Source organism: Sinocyclocheilus rhinocerous, unplaced genomic scaffold (genome assembly GCF_001515625.1).
Source record: "Sinocyclocheilus rhinocerous isolate Xijiao unplaced genomic scaffold, SAMN03320098_v1.1 scaffold433, whole genome shotgun sequence".
Taxonomy (NCBI): domain Eukaryota; kingdom Metazoa; phylum Chordata; class Actinopteri; order Cypriniformes; family Cyprinidae; genus Sinocyclocheilus; species Sinocyclocheilus rhinocerous.
This window is the reverse complement of record NW_015627897.1, coordinates 940,965-955,600: the sequence shown is the minus strand read 5'-3', so window position 1 is coordinate 955,600 and position 14,636 is coordinate 940,965. Positions and strand designations below refer to the sequence as shown.

General features: G+C 35.6%; 1 protein-coding gene across 1 annotated transcript in view; it reads right to left on the bottom strand.

Annotated features, from left to right (window-relative positions):
* Nucleotides 1-5,308: 5,308 nt before the first annotated feature.
* The window catches only part of slc25a22b (solute carrier family 25 member 22b), a 14,062-nt gene continuing 4,734 nt past the window's right edge, over nucleotides 5,309-14,636 (bottom strand). The window contains exons 2-11 of the mRNA XM_016548383.1: nucleotides 13,760-13,956; nucleotides 12,329-12,454; nucleotides 12,182-12,237; nucleotides 11,976-12,066; nucleotides 10,113-10,170; nucleotides 9,116-9,176; nucleotides 7,976-8,135; nucleotides 7,727-7,881; nucleotides 5,831-5,906; nucleotides 5,309-5,745 (exon numbers count right to left, since the gene is read on the bottom strand). Coding sequence (XP_016403869.1) covers nucleotides 5,592-5,745; nucleotides 5,831-5,906; nucleotides 7,727-7,881; nucleotides 7,976-8,135; nucleotides 9,116-9,176; nucleotides 10,113-10,170; nucleotides 11,976-12,066; nucleotides 12,182-12,237; nucleotides 12,329-12,454; nucleotides 13,760-13,779 — 957 coding nt within the window. The 5' untranslated portion in view covers nucleotides 13,780-13,956 and the 3' untranslated portion in view covers nucleotides 5,309-5,591. The remainder of the gene's footprint in view (nucleotides 5,746-5,830; nucleotides 5,907-7,726; nucleotides 7,882-7,975; nucleotides 8,136-9,115; nucleotides 9,177-10,112; nucleotides 10,171-11,975; nucleotides 12,067-12,181; nucleotides 12,238-12,328; nucleotides 12,455-13,759; nucleotides 13,957-14,636) is intronic.

Below are 14,636 nucleotides of genomic sequence, written 5' to 3'. Positions count from 1 at the left end.
CATTTCGAAGGACAGAAAGTTGCTTGATTTATGTGATCTTCTGACTTTGGCTGCAAAGTATTGTTTTTGCATAAAGAAGGTTGAAAAGGAAAACAGACTGAGGGCATCGGGCATCAGTCGGCCTCTCATTATGTGTGTGTGTGTGTGTCTGCTGGGGGCTTAACCTTGACTTAGAGTAGCCAAACACCTAAGTGAGAGATAGGACCTGATATGCTGGCTTCTTGTCATTGCGGGCTCATTGATATCACACGATCGCTCCTTCATCAGAGTCTCTCTCTCTCTCTCTCTCTCTCAATTCATATTGCTTTATTGGCATGACATACTTACATATTGCCAAAGCATTGTACATAGCAGAATAAAAACAAACAAAACTAAATACATATAATATACATCCATAAACAAACAAAACAGAAATACATGTAAAATACATCCATATATACATTTATATAAACATTGATGGTACTACTAATGCAGATGTGTTCACTCTTTAATTCTTAGTTTGTGGCATTTATAAATATGATGTGCTACCAAAGAGGAAGTAGGTCCTTCACCAAGTACTATTCTTAATTTGTCTTTTTCATGGAGTGACTGGAACTCAGGAATGTTCTGCTGTATTTGACTGTACAGTGAGTCTCTTAAAGGATGTGTATTTGTCACAGTGAAGGAGGAAATGTTCCTCCGTCTCAACTGATCCTGATCTACATTCATTACAGAATCGCTCTTCTTTAGGTAACCACATCTTTTTATGTCGTCCTCTCTCTATGGCCAGCTGGTGGTCACTCAGTCTGTACTTGGTCAGTAAATGTCTGTGTGTTATATTCCTGACTGAGACCAGATAGTCAGCCAGACTGTACTCTCTGTTGAGTTTCAGATAACATTGGAGACGACTTTGGTCTTTGATTTGTTCTTTCCAGTGCTGTATGTATGTCTCCTTCTCTTCATTAATTTCTTTTATTCTTCCATAATGTTTTTCAGGGTTGGTGCTCTCTATGGCCAGCTGGTGGTCACTCAGTCTGTACTTGGTCAGTAAATGTCTGTGTGTTATATTCCTGACTGAGACCAGATAGTCAGCCAGACTGTACTCTCTGTTGAGTTTCAGATAACATTGGAGACGACTTTGGTCTTTGGTTTGTTCTTTCCAATGCTGTATGTATGTCTCCTTCTCTTCATTCATAATTTCTTTGATTCTTCCATGTTTTTCAGGGTTGGTGATATCGAGTGCTTTGTTAGTCAGATCTGACACCATTACACAGAGATGACTTTTTTGAGCACTCCTTTTTTGTGTTTTTAGTGCTTTAAAATGAAGAGAATCTTCCGAACTAGAGTTTAAGTGGATCCAGAACTTTAGAACTCTTTTTTTAATGATTAGATTCAGGGGGAGCCGGCCTAACTCGGCTCTGCAGGCGTTATTAGGTGTGTTTCTGTGCACATGAAGGATGCTTCTGCAGAACTCTACATGCAGAGCTTCTAAAGGGTGCTTGTGCCAGTCCTTATGACTGTAGTTACTCGCTGGGCCCCAGATCTCGCTTCCATACAGGGCAATAGGCAGTATGACACTATCCAAAATCTTTGTCCAAATTCTGATGGGGATGTTTATTTTAAATAATTTCATTCGTATGGCTTGCAGTGCCCTGCGGGCTTTTGTAAGTAATGTTTTAATTGCCAATTTGACATTTCCAGTGGGAGTTAAAACCAGACCAAGATAATTATATTGTAACGCATGTTGAAGTGTGGTGTTGTTTAAAGTAAATATATGTTTATGTTCTAGATTTCTGGGTTTTTTCTGAAATATCATAATCTTAGTTTTTGGGATGTTGACGTCTAAGGCCCAATCATGGCGGTATTTAGTTAAAATGTGTATAGAGCTTCTCAAAATAATCTTTCCAAATTTGACCATCTTGTATAGCTAGTTCTTGTGGCTTTGTATTGTTTAGACTGTTCCACATGCTCCAGAACTGACCCTGATCAATTGTGTTTTCCATCTTCTGAAGTGTGTTGTTATAATAATCCAATTTCTTCTGTCTCAGTGTGTTTTTGTAATGTTTCAGAAGTTCTGAGTGCTTTAAGCGTAATTCTGAGTTGACTGGATCTTTGTGTTTTTGATTTGAAATGAATCGTAGCTCTTGTCTTATTGTATTACAGTCGTGGTCAAACCACTTTTCAGAAAGTTTTTGTTTAGCTCTATTTTTGTGTTTATATGTGGTAGTTTCATTTAAATTAGCCTTTTTTGCTATATTTTCAAAAACGTCATTAATATGTTTAGTTGCTAAATTTATTCCTTTCCAATTATTATCATATGTTGAATTGTTAAACAGTGTTATGGAATTGACTATTTCATTTGACTTCAATACTTTAATATATGTTTCAGCAGCACTACGAGTCCATCTATATGGTGTTTTGAGTTTATGTAGATGAATTGGCTTTTTATGAATTTCCCTTGATTTGCTGTTTTCCCCTTTAATGAGAAGATTGATCTGGCTGTGATCAGACAGGGGTGACTGAGCTTTGACGGTAAATGCACTGAAATGGGAAAGGCTTATATTTGATTTGGCATAATCTACAACACTGTTCAGCTTTGACGGTAAATGCACTGAAATGGGAAGGGCTTATATTTGATTTGGCATAATCTACAACACTGTTCCCGAGATTTGAGCTATAGGTAAATTGTCCGCAGGAATCTCCTTTGATTCTACCAAGCATGGATTCCTATTGGAATGGCTGGATTTTGCATGCATGGATTCCTATTGGAACAGCTGGATTTTGCATGCATGAATTTCTATTGGAACGACTGGATTTCACATGCATGGATTCCTATTGGAACGTCTGGATTTCGCATGCATGGATTCCTATTGGACGGCTGAATTTTGCATGTATGGATTCCTATTGGAACGACTGGATTTCACATGCATGAATTTCTATTGGAACGACTGGATTTCACATGCATGGATTCCTATTGGAACGTCTGGATTTAGAATGCATGGATTCCTATAGGAATGACTGGATTTCACATTCATGGATTCCTATTGGAACAGCTGGATTTTGCATGCATGGATTCCTATAGGAATGACTGGATTCCACATCCATGGATTCCTATTGGAAATACTAGGTATTGCTTGCATGGATTCTTATTGGAACAGCTGGAATTAGCACACATGGCTTCATACTGGAACGGCTTGATTTCGTATGTATGGATTCCCATTGGAATGACTAGGTTTTGCATGCATGGATTCCTATTGGAACGACTTGATTTCCCATGTATGGATTCCTATAGGAATGACTGGATTTCACATGCATTTATTCCTATTGGAACAGCTGGATTTGCATGCACAGATTCCTATTGGAACGACTGGATTTAGAACGCATGGATTCCTGTAGGAATGACTGGATTTCACATGCATGGATTCCTATAGGAATGACTGGATTTCACATGCATGGATTCCTATTGGAATGACTGGATTTCGCATGTGAACCTTCACAACATAACGGTAAATGAGACTGCACTTACAAGCTCTACTTTTAAAAAATGCATCTCTCATATGAACCCCTTTGTGAAGATTTAATCCCCCAGCTCCTCTATTGCATCTCGGTTACAAAGTGACTTCACTGGCTGCACATAAAAAGATCTGGCTTCATTATGAGCAGAAATCAGAGGAGAATGTAGACGGCAGACAGATATTCCCCAAGGTGCAGGCAAAGACATGAATGCAGTTATTAGAGCTGTCCATGCATTGCATGTATACTCCGCTACTCTGTGTGTTCTTCCTGCGAATTTGCAATCAGCGCCTCGAGCTCGGCCATTTCACGACTATGATATCAAGATGAAATGGATCTCCCAGAATAAGTTTGCGCTGCTGCTCTTATGCTATGAGACGAAATATACTCCCAATGCACAAAACATACAAAAATCAATAACAGCGGCCACCAGGGAGATAGAAAATTTTTCAGAGATGAGGCCAGAGAGGTATGATTAGAGCAGAGAGGAGATGACAGAGATTAGAATGAAATAGAGAGATGGCCGGGCCACTATAGTGCACAGATGAAAATAGCAACCGGTGGAGAGTTCAAAACATCTCTTTGGACAGTACGATGTGAAAGCTATTAAAAGCCTGCCATGGAAGGGAGCTCTGTGGTCCGAATACTAAATGTGATCTAAAGCCCCTGCAGATACAATCACATATCCAGCAATCAATGCATTTCTCCTGCCACCTTGATTTGCTTGAGTGGTTAGCAGCATGTCTGCCCACAATCCCTTCTGTTCGCTCGTTGTACATGTGCTTGCAAGGCAGAAATGTATTAACATTCCTCACACTGAAAATTATTTTCTGACTTTCTGTGTTTTTCTCTTCTCTGTTTTTGCAGTATATCTAAACATTCTTAAATCAAGACATCTTTACTTGAGAGGCAAACTGACATAAGAAGTCTTGTTTTCTGAAAAATTAAGAGAGTTTATGCTTGAAACAATAAAAAATATCTGCCAATGGGGTTAGAAAAAGAAACTCTTGTTTTAGGCGTAAATTTGCTTAATTCTGATACACTGTTCAGAAAAACAAGACTGAGTATCTTAAGTAATTTTGCTTCTCAAGTAAATATGTCTTGATTTAAGAATGTTTTGATATTTGGACTGGAAAACAGGACAAAAATACTGAGTAAGTAATTGATTTTTGCATTGCAGATATTCTGCTCAGGGTTCTGTTCTAAACCTCTAACCTTAAGCAACAAGTTCTGCAGTTAACTCAGTCTGTAACATACAGACTTCATTTAAAATGTGTTTTGAAGACAGACTTAGCTGTACATAGTTTACATAAATCACAAAGGATTATGTTTTAATGCACAGACACAAGCTCAAAGAAAGCATCCCTTTTGGTTCTGATAAGACCAAGGTAAATATAATTCAATAAAACACAGCACTGAGGAAACCAGCAGTGCTTGATTTCAGTAAGCTTAAAAGTAAAACACTTTGTAATTAATCTCATAATCTCATATCTCATAATCTCATAAAGTCTCCAGTGTCACATGATCTTTCAGAAATCATTCTAATATGCTGATTTGCTGCTCAAGAAACATTTCTGATTATTATCAGTGTTTTATTATTAACAATTGTGCTGCTTAATATTTTTGTGGAAACGGTGATACATATTTGTTCAGGATTCTTTGATGAATAGAAAGTCCAAAAGCAATTATTTGAAATAGAAATCTTTTGTAACATTATACATGTCTTTACTGTGATGACTTTTTATCAATTCAATGCATCCTTGCTAAAAAAAATCGAACAAATTGTCTTCAGTTAAAATATTGTTTTTTGGTGCATGACACAATTTCAATTAACTAAATCTGTGTAATTTAGCAATAATTATCTGTTGATTTTAGCTTTAGCATGGAACCAAGTGTGGCCTACAAACAACAACTAAAAAAGGAAACATCGGCTCTGCTCCAAAACCCAGTGCTCACTAGCTTTTGGAACAGAGCTATTGTCGTCCTGTACTGATAGATGAAGCTGATGACGAAACCGGTCCTCAAAGCTGATCTGAAACTTCTGCAGTCCAAATACAAGCCACTGTTCCAAGATCAGCGCCTTCATCTACAGTACAGATTCAGCGTTTTTGTCCAGGCAGGAGACTGAGAACAAATTCCCCGACTCCCAGGAAGTACACCACCTGTGCGATGCCGAACAGCGGCGCGATGACCAGTGCGCGACAGTACGAGCCTTTCAGGAACGCAGAGGGGCCCTCGTGACAAAGAATCTTACTGATGATGAGATGTTCAGAGGACAAAAATAAGAAACAATGTTATGGAAATACTTTGATAAATGAGTATGCAAGAATAATTTTACCTGATGCAATCTTTCACTCCGCTGTAAGTGTCCTCATGACATCCACGGGCCAAAGACTGAAGCCTGGTCTTTACCACTGCAGCACAAACACACACATTCAAACCATTAGTCTGCATTCACAAAATACTGTCCCCCCTTATTCATACTGGTGGCGCTGTAATAATACTGATGATATGATATCATGTTTGCTGATTTTATTATGGTTCTTTTAGGGGGAAAAAAGGAAACTACTACTATTAATACCACACTTGCCAATTTAGATACTTAGGTTGTTGCTATGTATAAAATAGTCACTGCTAAAATGCATTTGAGATGCAGTCACTTTCATTTTGGCTCACTGACATATGACTTAATTGCATCTGCTGTAAGAATGTTTGTCATACTAAAGTGTCACACACCATTACACACATCATTTTTTCATCCTAATCTGTAATTTTTAACACTGACTCTTGTAGGCAAAATATATTCAAATGTAATTGACTACTTATGAAATGTTTGGGTGATGCTAAAATACAGGAGCAAACTGTGCCCCCTATGGATTTAATATGAAATGCAATTATTTTTTATTAAATATGGGATCACTCAATAACATTTGGCATGGTTGACAAAACTACATTTGATGTGTAAACATTTTATTCTATATTTCATGTATAAAAATATGACAATATACATATTTACATAATATTTGTATATATGAAGAGAGAGAGAAATGTTTTTATATTATTATTTATATAAATATGTATTTATATAATTAATTATTTATATCATATTATTATATTTAAACGAAAAAAATATTAAAAGTAATTATATTATTATTTATATTTTATTATATCCATGTGTGTGTATATTATTAAAAAATATAAAACATATTTTATATAGTAAAATAGTTCAATCAAATATAAAAGTTATTTCACCTGATATTTTTGTGTTATGTATTTTTATGCTTGCCATGTGTTGTTAGCTTAGAGAGCTAACACTACACTCTACTGAAATCAACTCGGATCTCCTGTGTGCTTCATGTCAGGAGCGTTATCTGCATAATGAATGGAGTTATTACGTATGTAGAGTGTCCCAAATCAGTCACTTATGAGGTTCCATTTCAGTTAAGATGCTGTATACGACATAGACAGCAAGGCAGCTAACTAGATTTAGGAACAGCATTTGTGAGGAGTAAACATTGAGGATTCAAATAAATAAACATTTACTACATTGCCATATTTTTTATGATTTGTGTGTATTATATCCAATCCTGGCTTTTGGCCCATTTCATTTTTCTGGTCAACGTGAAATTGTATTTCTTGTTGTTATATACACTTAACACTATTCAAAAGTATTGGGTAAGTAATTTTTTTTTCTTTAAAGAAATAATACTTTTCTAATACTATTAATCAGCAAGGATGCATTAAATTAATCAAAAGTGAAAGTGAAGACATAATGTTTCAAAAATATATATTTCAAATAAATGCTGTTCTTTTCCATTTTTATTCGTCAAAGAAACTTGAAAAATGTATCAAATTAAGCAGCATAACAGTTTTCAACATTGAAAAATGTTTCTGGAGCAGCAAATCAGCATATTAGAATGATTTCTGAAGGGTCATGTGACACTGGAGACTGGAGTAATGATGCTGAAAATTCAGCTTTGCATCACAGGAATAAATTAAATTGTAATATGTATTCAAATAGAAAACAGCTATTTTAAATTGCAATAATATTTCACAATATCACTGTTTTAACTGATCAAATAAATGCAGCCTTGGTCAAAATAAGACACTTAATATATATTTAAGACAATATATAAGACAAAAATATATATTTAAAAAACATATTGCCCCAAACTTTTAAATGGAGTACACCTCATTAAATGCACCCATTCACACATCATATAGGCCATCTCACCGTCCACAGGGTTGACCGCAACAGCTGCGGCGCAGCCTGCAAAACAGCCAGCGAGGAAGGAGATGTAAAACGGAGCTGAACCGTCAGCGTTCCTCCTGCCCAGGCTATTCAGGTTAGCAAACAGTGGGAAGTAGATGATGGAAAAGGGCACATCCCTGAGGGAGAACACACCAGTGTGAGATAAAGGATGGAGAGAAAGCACATTATGGATAAATGCGTCCCACAGTTTGAGTGGCTCTGTTGGACTACCGTAATAGAGTGGCCCCCAGTCCCTTATAGAGACCAGCGATGCCTTTGTCCTTCAGCAGATCTCTGGAGAGTTGGAGGGCCGTGGGAGACTTCAACTGAACAACATTCACTTTGCCTCCGCCTCCTCCAGCATGCTGGCCAATGAGCTTCCTCTGGGCCTCTGTCAAAGACATGAGATACGGTCAGAATAGCATAGTACTCATACTATTTTATATACACTACTGTTCAAAAGTTTGAATTAGTTTTATAGAAATTAATGCTTTTATTCACATTAAATTAAACACATTAAATGACCTTAGAGACATTTATAATGTTACAAAAGTATTCTAGTTCAAATAAATGCTGTTCTTTTGAACTTTCTTTTTGTCAAAGAATCCTTAAGCATATTATTATGATTTCTGAAGGATCATGTGACACTGAAGACTGGAGTAATGATGCTGAAAATTCAGCTTTGATCACAGGAATAAATTACATTTTAAAATATATTCAAATAGAAATCAGTTTTTTTTAATTGCATTAATAGTTCAGAATATTACAGTTTTTACTGTGTTTTTAGTAATTAAATGCAGTCTTGGTGAGCATAAGAGACTTGAAATACAAGTATAAATTTTTATTTCCAAGAATAACTAGACAACACTTGCTAAATTAAACATGCAACACAAACTAGGTCTTGTTACAACAATGTAGCATGCTAAAGTTTCAATTCTAACTAGTTTCAATTTAGTTCTTGCTTTATGCATATGCCATGCTACTTTTGGAATCAGACTGTTGCACACTGCATACTGCATTGAATGTATATGGTGCAGTATATGCAACATTTCATGTTCTCTGCTACCCATGCCTACAATGCATGTTTAATTCAGCAAGCAGAGGCCTGTTATCATCCATGGTTCATATTGTGGTCAAGGTCAAGATAAGTGCATTGCATTCTGGGATGCAACATTACAGTGTGCTCTGTTGTGCATGCCACATTTTGCCAAATGAAGTTCATCATCCAGTATTCCGTGCATGCAGACATTTTGTATATTGCACACGATATACATATTGCACACTGTAGAATAGTATGAGTATATGATACTATGCGCCCCTATCATCAACAAGACACTATAAGCGGACATGAGAAAGTTTTCTATCTTTTACCTATTCTGCCGGCATCCTGCAACTGGATCTTTAGCATCTCCATAGGAGTGGTTACAATCACCTGCCAAAACACAAACCGCATACAGACAGAAGTTACCAATACCATTCAAGACATTTCAGTTTAAAAGCAGATATGTGAGGATTGCTCAATACAAATGTGTGTTATTTAAGCTGTAAAGGCATCTAAATTGTTCTTTTGAAATGAGGTCAGTAAGATTGAATTAATAATATAGAAATAAATGATTTTTCTGTCAGCAAGGATGCATTAAATTGATCAAAAGTGACAGTAAAGGCTTTTACTTTGTTACAAAAAAATTAACATTTCAAATAAATGCGGTTTTTGGCTCTTTCTATTCATTAACAAAAAAAAAAAAATCCTAAAAAAGAATGTATCATGGTTTCCACAAAAAAAAAATATTAGGCAGAACAATTGTTTTCAACATAATAATAAAAAAATATTAGGCATAACAATTAGTTTCAACAATGATAATAAGAAATATTTCTTGAGCAGTAAATCAGCATATTAGAATGATTTCTGAAGGATCATGTGACTCTGAAGACTGGAGTAATGATGCTAAAAATTCAGCTTTGTTCACAGGAATAAATTACATTTTAAAATATATCAACATAGAAAACATTTATATTAAATTGTAATAATATTTCACAATATTACCGTTTTTACTGCATTTTTGATCAAATAATTGCAGCTTTGGTGTGCATAAGAGACTTCTTTCCAAAACATTCAAATCTTACAGACCCAAACTTTTTCTGACTATTATTTCCTATATTTCTATAGATCTGGAAAACACACGTTTGAACATTTTGCCCAACATCTGAGTGTTTTGCAATGCCAAATTTGCATTTTGGGTGCACCACGTTCCTTCTTAGCAGTACTTAAGCCAGAACATCACTTTAAGAAACTCATTAATTTCAGAAAAATAAGCTGTTTTGTGTGTGTGAGGAGTGTGGGTCCTATGAGTGCAGCAGAGACACTAACTTGGCAGGTACCAGCACCGCAGCCAGCTAACATTTCTCTGACCAACGTCAACTTCCGTCTGGGAGAGAGCCAGAAAAACAGAAAGATAAAAAGAGAGGAAGAGAGCATTATTTTTAGACGATGATAAGCCCGTTTTCTCTGTAAACAATAGCTTTGGGGTCTGACCCTCATCGTGTGATGACATCACACTCCCAAACACACACACTCACACACTTATTTCAATAATTCATCGGTTCATTGCAGTCTACTGGACTCTATTAATCAATAATTTAGCCATCTAGCTATTAGTCACCACAGAGATGCTCACCACAGCTCCAGGTATTCAAGGTGTACTGAGCTATACTGCAATATCTATCCATACTGCAGAAGCTTATGGGTGGCTTCTATCAGATCAGCTCTGTGAGCAAATCCAGCGGCTCTGTGGATTCATTCCCTTAAAAAATAAGAAGTGGATCTGAGACTTCATCCAACCTAAATTATGCCCCGAGCAAAAGAGGAATAAATTAAAAAAGCATTGCTCTTTCTAAATCAGTGCAACTGTTAAATAAGTTATGAGACCTCCATTACATCCCACTGCTGAGCACATTCACTGCAAATGAGCAAATGTATCCATTTTAATGAATACTGATATATATATAATAAAGGTTTATTCTTGAACTTTGGTTGGACAAAAGGGTAATTCTTAGGGTAATTGTTAGGTTGTTGCAAGTTGTGTTTATAATTACAATTTCTGTTGGCCAAACCATGTATTTTCTATTGATAAGTTTTTTTTAATTCTTTGTTGTTCATTAAATGTAGCTGAGAAGTCCTTTAAATAACCTATAATACATTTTAAATACAATTATGTTGTGGAAGATGGAAGTTTTACTTTAGATAGTATTGAAATGAAAGAATGAAAGAATTCTTCTCATATTGTAAACTACCTTTAGAAATGATCTGGAGTATAATGTATGGCAACTGAATTCATGTAAATAATCAGGGGCGTCGGACAGGGGGTAATAGTGGAACAGAGTAACAGGGGCCCTTGGCGAGGGGGGGCCCATAATGTTGTAAATCAGGTTTGCAATTCAGGATTTAACTTAAAATGCTTTTAAATTAAAGGGATAGTGTACCCAACAATTTAAATTCTGTCATTAATTACTCACCCTCATGTCGTTCCAAACCTGTAAGACCTTCATTCATCTTCAGAACACAAATAAAGATATTTTATGATGAATTCTTAAAGCTCTCTGACCCTCCCATAGACAGCAAGGATCCTTACATGATCAAGGTCCGGAAAGCGCCATTTTGGAGAGCATCAAATAAGTAAACAACGTATGCAACGTATGTACGCGGACACATTGTTTACGTTCAGATCAAAGCGTTGTTTACGTATGTGATACTCTCCAAAATGGTGCCAGGGTGACGCGGAGGAGACGAATTGTTGAATAAAGTCGTTATTTTTGTTTTCTTTACGCACAAAAAGTATTCTCGTAGCTTCATAAAATTACGGTTGAATCCCTGATGTCACATGGATTATTTTAGCGATGTCCTTACTACGTTTCTGGACCTTGATCGTGTAAGGATCCTTGCTGTCTATGGGAGGGTCAGAAAGCTCTCGGAATTCATCAAAAATATCTTAATTTGTGTTCTGAAGATGAACGAAAGTCTTACGGGTTTGGAACAACATGAGGGTGAGTAATTAATGACAGAATTTTCATTTTTGGATGAACTGTCCCTTTAAATGTCATGTCTCTCAATTTCTTGAACAGTTCCAAATTCAATTGTAAGTATTTAAGTACGACAATTAAGTCAAAATGAAGCTCTGTTTGTCGTTTCCCCCATAACCCTCATGTAAGAAGTTGAGGGTGTTTTTATTCTCACTCATCCTTGGAGAGCTGGTGTCTGAAGAAATCATTGGCAGCCAGTTTGATGGCCTTTTCTGGAGTTACCAGAGTCAGATTAACCGCAGCTCCTAGAAATGAAAGTGTGAAGGAGGGATATTAAGAAGAAAGGGGGATAGATAATGGAGTTTTTCCAAGCATGAACAATTCCGTATGATCTATACAGATTGTGAAACAGTACATTACCTCTGTACATCCCACAGAATCCTTCTGATCGGATGGTTTTTATCAGACAATCAGACCTGTGAATGAAACACATCCTCACCCATATATACATGAACACAAGCACAGGCATTCATTTGCTCAGACGATTAAAAGGAACAGGAAACATACATGCTAGTGTAGATGCGAGATCCGTTTTGCTGGTTTTGGAGGCGAGTTTTTGCCAGATCAATCGGAAACACACAAGTGACACCAATTAACCCGGCAATGCCTCCACTGATGAGTTTAGCTGGCAGACTAAAACAACATCAGAGATTAATCCAGTGTGCAAAAGAAACCATGCCATCCAAAAAGAGAGGTTAATTTTATTTGTAAAAGCACTGTTTTCAAAATCTACATATATAATAAGTTATCTTCTATACAATAAACTAATTAAAACAGCTGCACTGACGCTGCATGTTGAAACATCTAAATGAACTGGTTTAACCTTGTGAGCCTGACATATGAAATAATAGTCAGGATTTTTAAAAAGTTTATTAACCCTTTACAAAATCTTTAAAAAAAAAAATTTGCATAGGTGTTTTTGTTGCAGATTTGATGCATTGGGCTTTTATGGCTCATATAATAAGTAAGAATATGGAGGAAAAACACCTAAATTTTATTCAGAGGCTCAAACTGAGCAAAATATGAAATTTGGTGCAGTTGCTGATATTTATATGGCCAAAAAGTAAGAAATTCTGATAGTTTGTAATGTAAATCAATTAGATTAAATGCATATACATATCAGATGCCACTCTGTATCTCCCAATAATATGTCTTAGTAAGATATTAAATGCTTACTTTTGATTAAAGCTCTGTAGTATTTATTGTGGGGGAAAAACATGCAATACAATACAATGATTGAGAGATGAACAAATTAATATTCCTCAAAAACCTGATGGATCATTTTTGATACTCACATTTTAACAGGATTTTTTACCAAAGAAATGATGTATAGATAAACAAGTAAATGTCAGTTGCATCAGTTGAGTAAGTGTTCATCTTGAAATATTACTAACAACATAAAAGTTATACTTAAGATTAAATTTTTAAAAATCAGTAAAGATTTCACAGCAAAAATGTGGACGTTAGTACAATTACACTAAAAGGCCTTTTACTTGCTACAAAGTATAACCTATCAATCATGACAGAAGGCATGTAGATTGTGTACAACAGGGTTTTTTAAGAATAGTTTTGAACATGTTGATCATTTAGAGGCCTTAGAAATTCGATGATAGAGTGGGCTTTATAGGGTTAATTGATCAAAATTAAATAATATTTTTTTTAAATTAATAAATTGTCAGTAAAAGTAATTCAAAAGACTCAAATCAAGTAGCAGTGGCCTGAAACATTAAAGAACTTTAACACAAATGCATCTGAGTTCTGAGGTTTGTTACATCACATAATACAAGAAATCACATTAAACATAAAGTGGATTACTTTTTTAATGTTAAAATACTATCTTGCTTTTGTGTATTTGTATAGTTTATATTTCCGTTCTAAGGTATTAACTATATTTTTACTCTAGTGAGTATTAGCCATTTCCCTCTAAAGAAAACTCACCTGATCTGCTTGTCGGCCATTTAAAACAAAGCCAAGAATATCAGTGACAGAGCAGATAATGTGGAATCACATTTGCACATATTTTGAGTGTCAAAAACACGGTTTCTATTACTGCTCCAGTTTGTAGTCATCAGGAATGTTCAACATGGCCAGAGAGAAGATGATCAGGTTGGTTTGCAGACTCTTTCTCATAATACCTAAAGTCATAAAAAAAATCTCCATTACCATCAAACCAATTTTAATTCAATATAAATTCTTTGAAAACATATCTTGCACATCAATGCAAATTTGCTTCTTGGGTAAACTGATAAAATTATCGTACACTGTAAAATCCAATAGTTTACCTTACTTAGAATTAGTTATCTTTACTAGACTTTATCAAGTTACAGCTAATTTCAAGGAGAATAAAACAATTTACTTACTGCTATGAGTGACGCTTACTTAAAATATTAAAGTAGCCACAAAGGAACCAATAACATTTATACACCAGTGAGAAGCAGCAGTGCACTAATATGTTGCTAATGAGCAGCAAAACAACAGAAGAAGAAATAAGGAAGTAGTTTAGAGCATGCGCAACAAGGTTTTTTTTTTAGTGCCAATTCGTCAAGAAAAAAGAAAGCATTTTTGAGGTGGGGCCATTCTTAAAGGGGTCATATGATGCTGCTAAAAAGAACATTATTTTGTGTATTTGGTTCGTGCGCTTGCGCGTGCCTCAAAAGAGGGCTTAAAATGACTTACAAAGATACATAACAGCTTCAAATGTATGCACTACTTGCTTTATGCAAGCACTATATAGGATAAATCACTATACAGGATTTACCCTATTATACTTTATCGACACGAATTGATAGGTGAAACAACAAACAGCCACCCACAA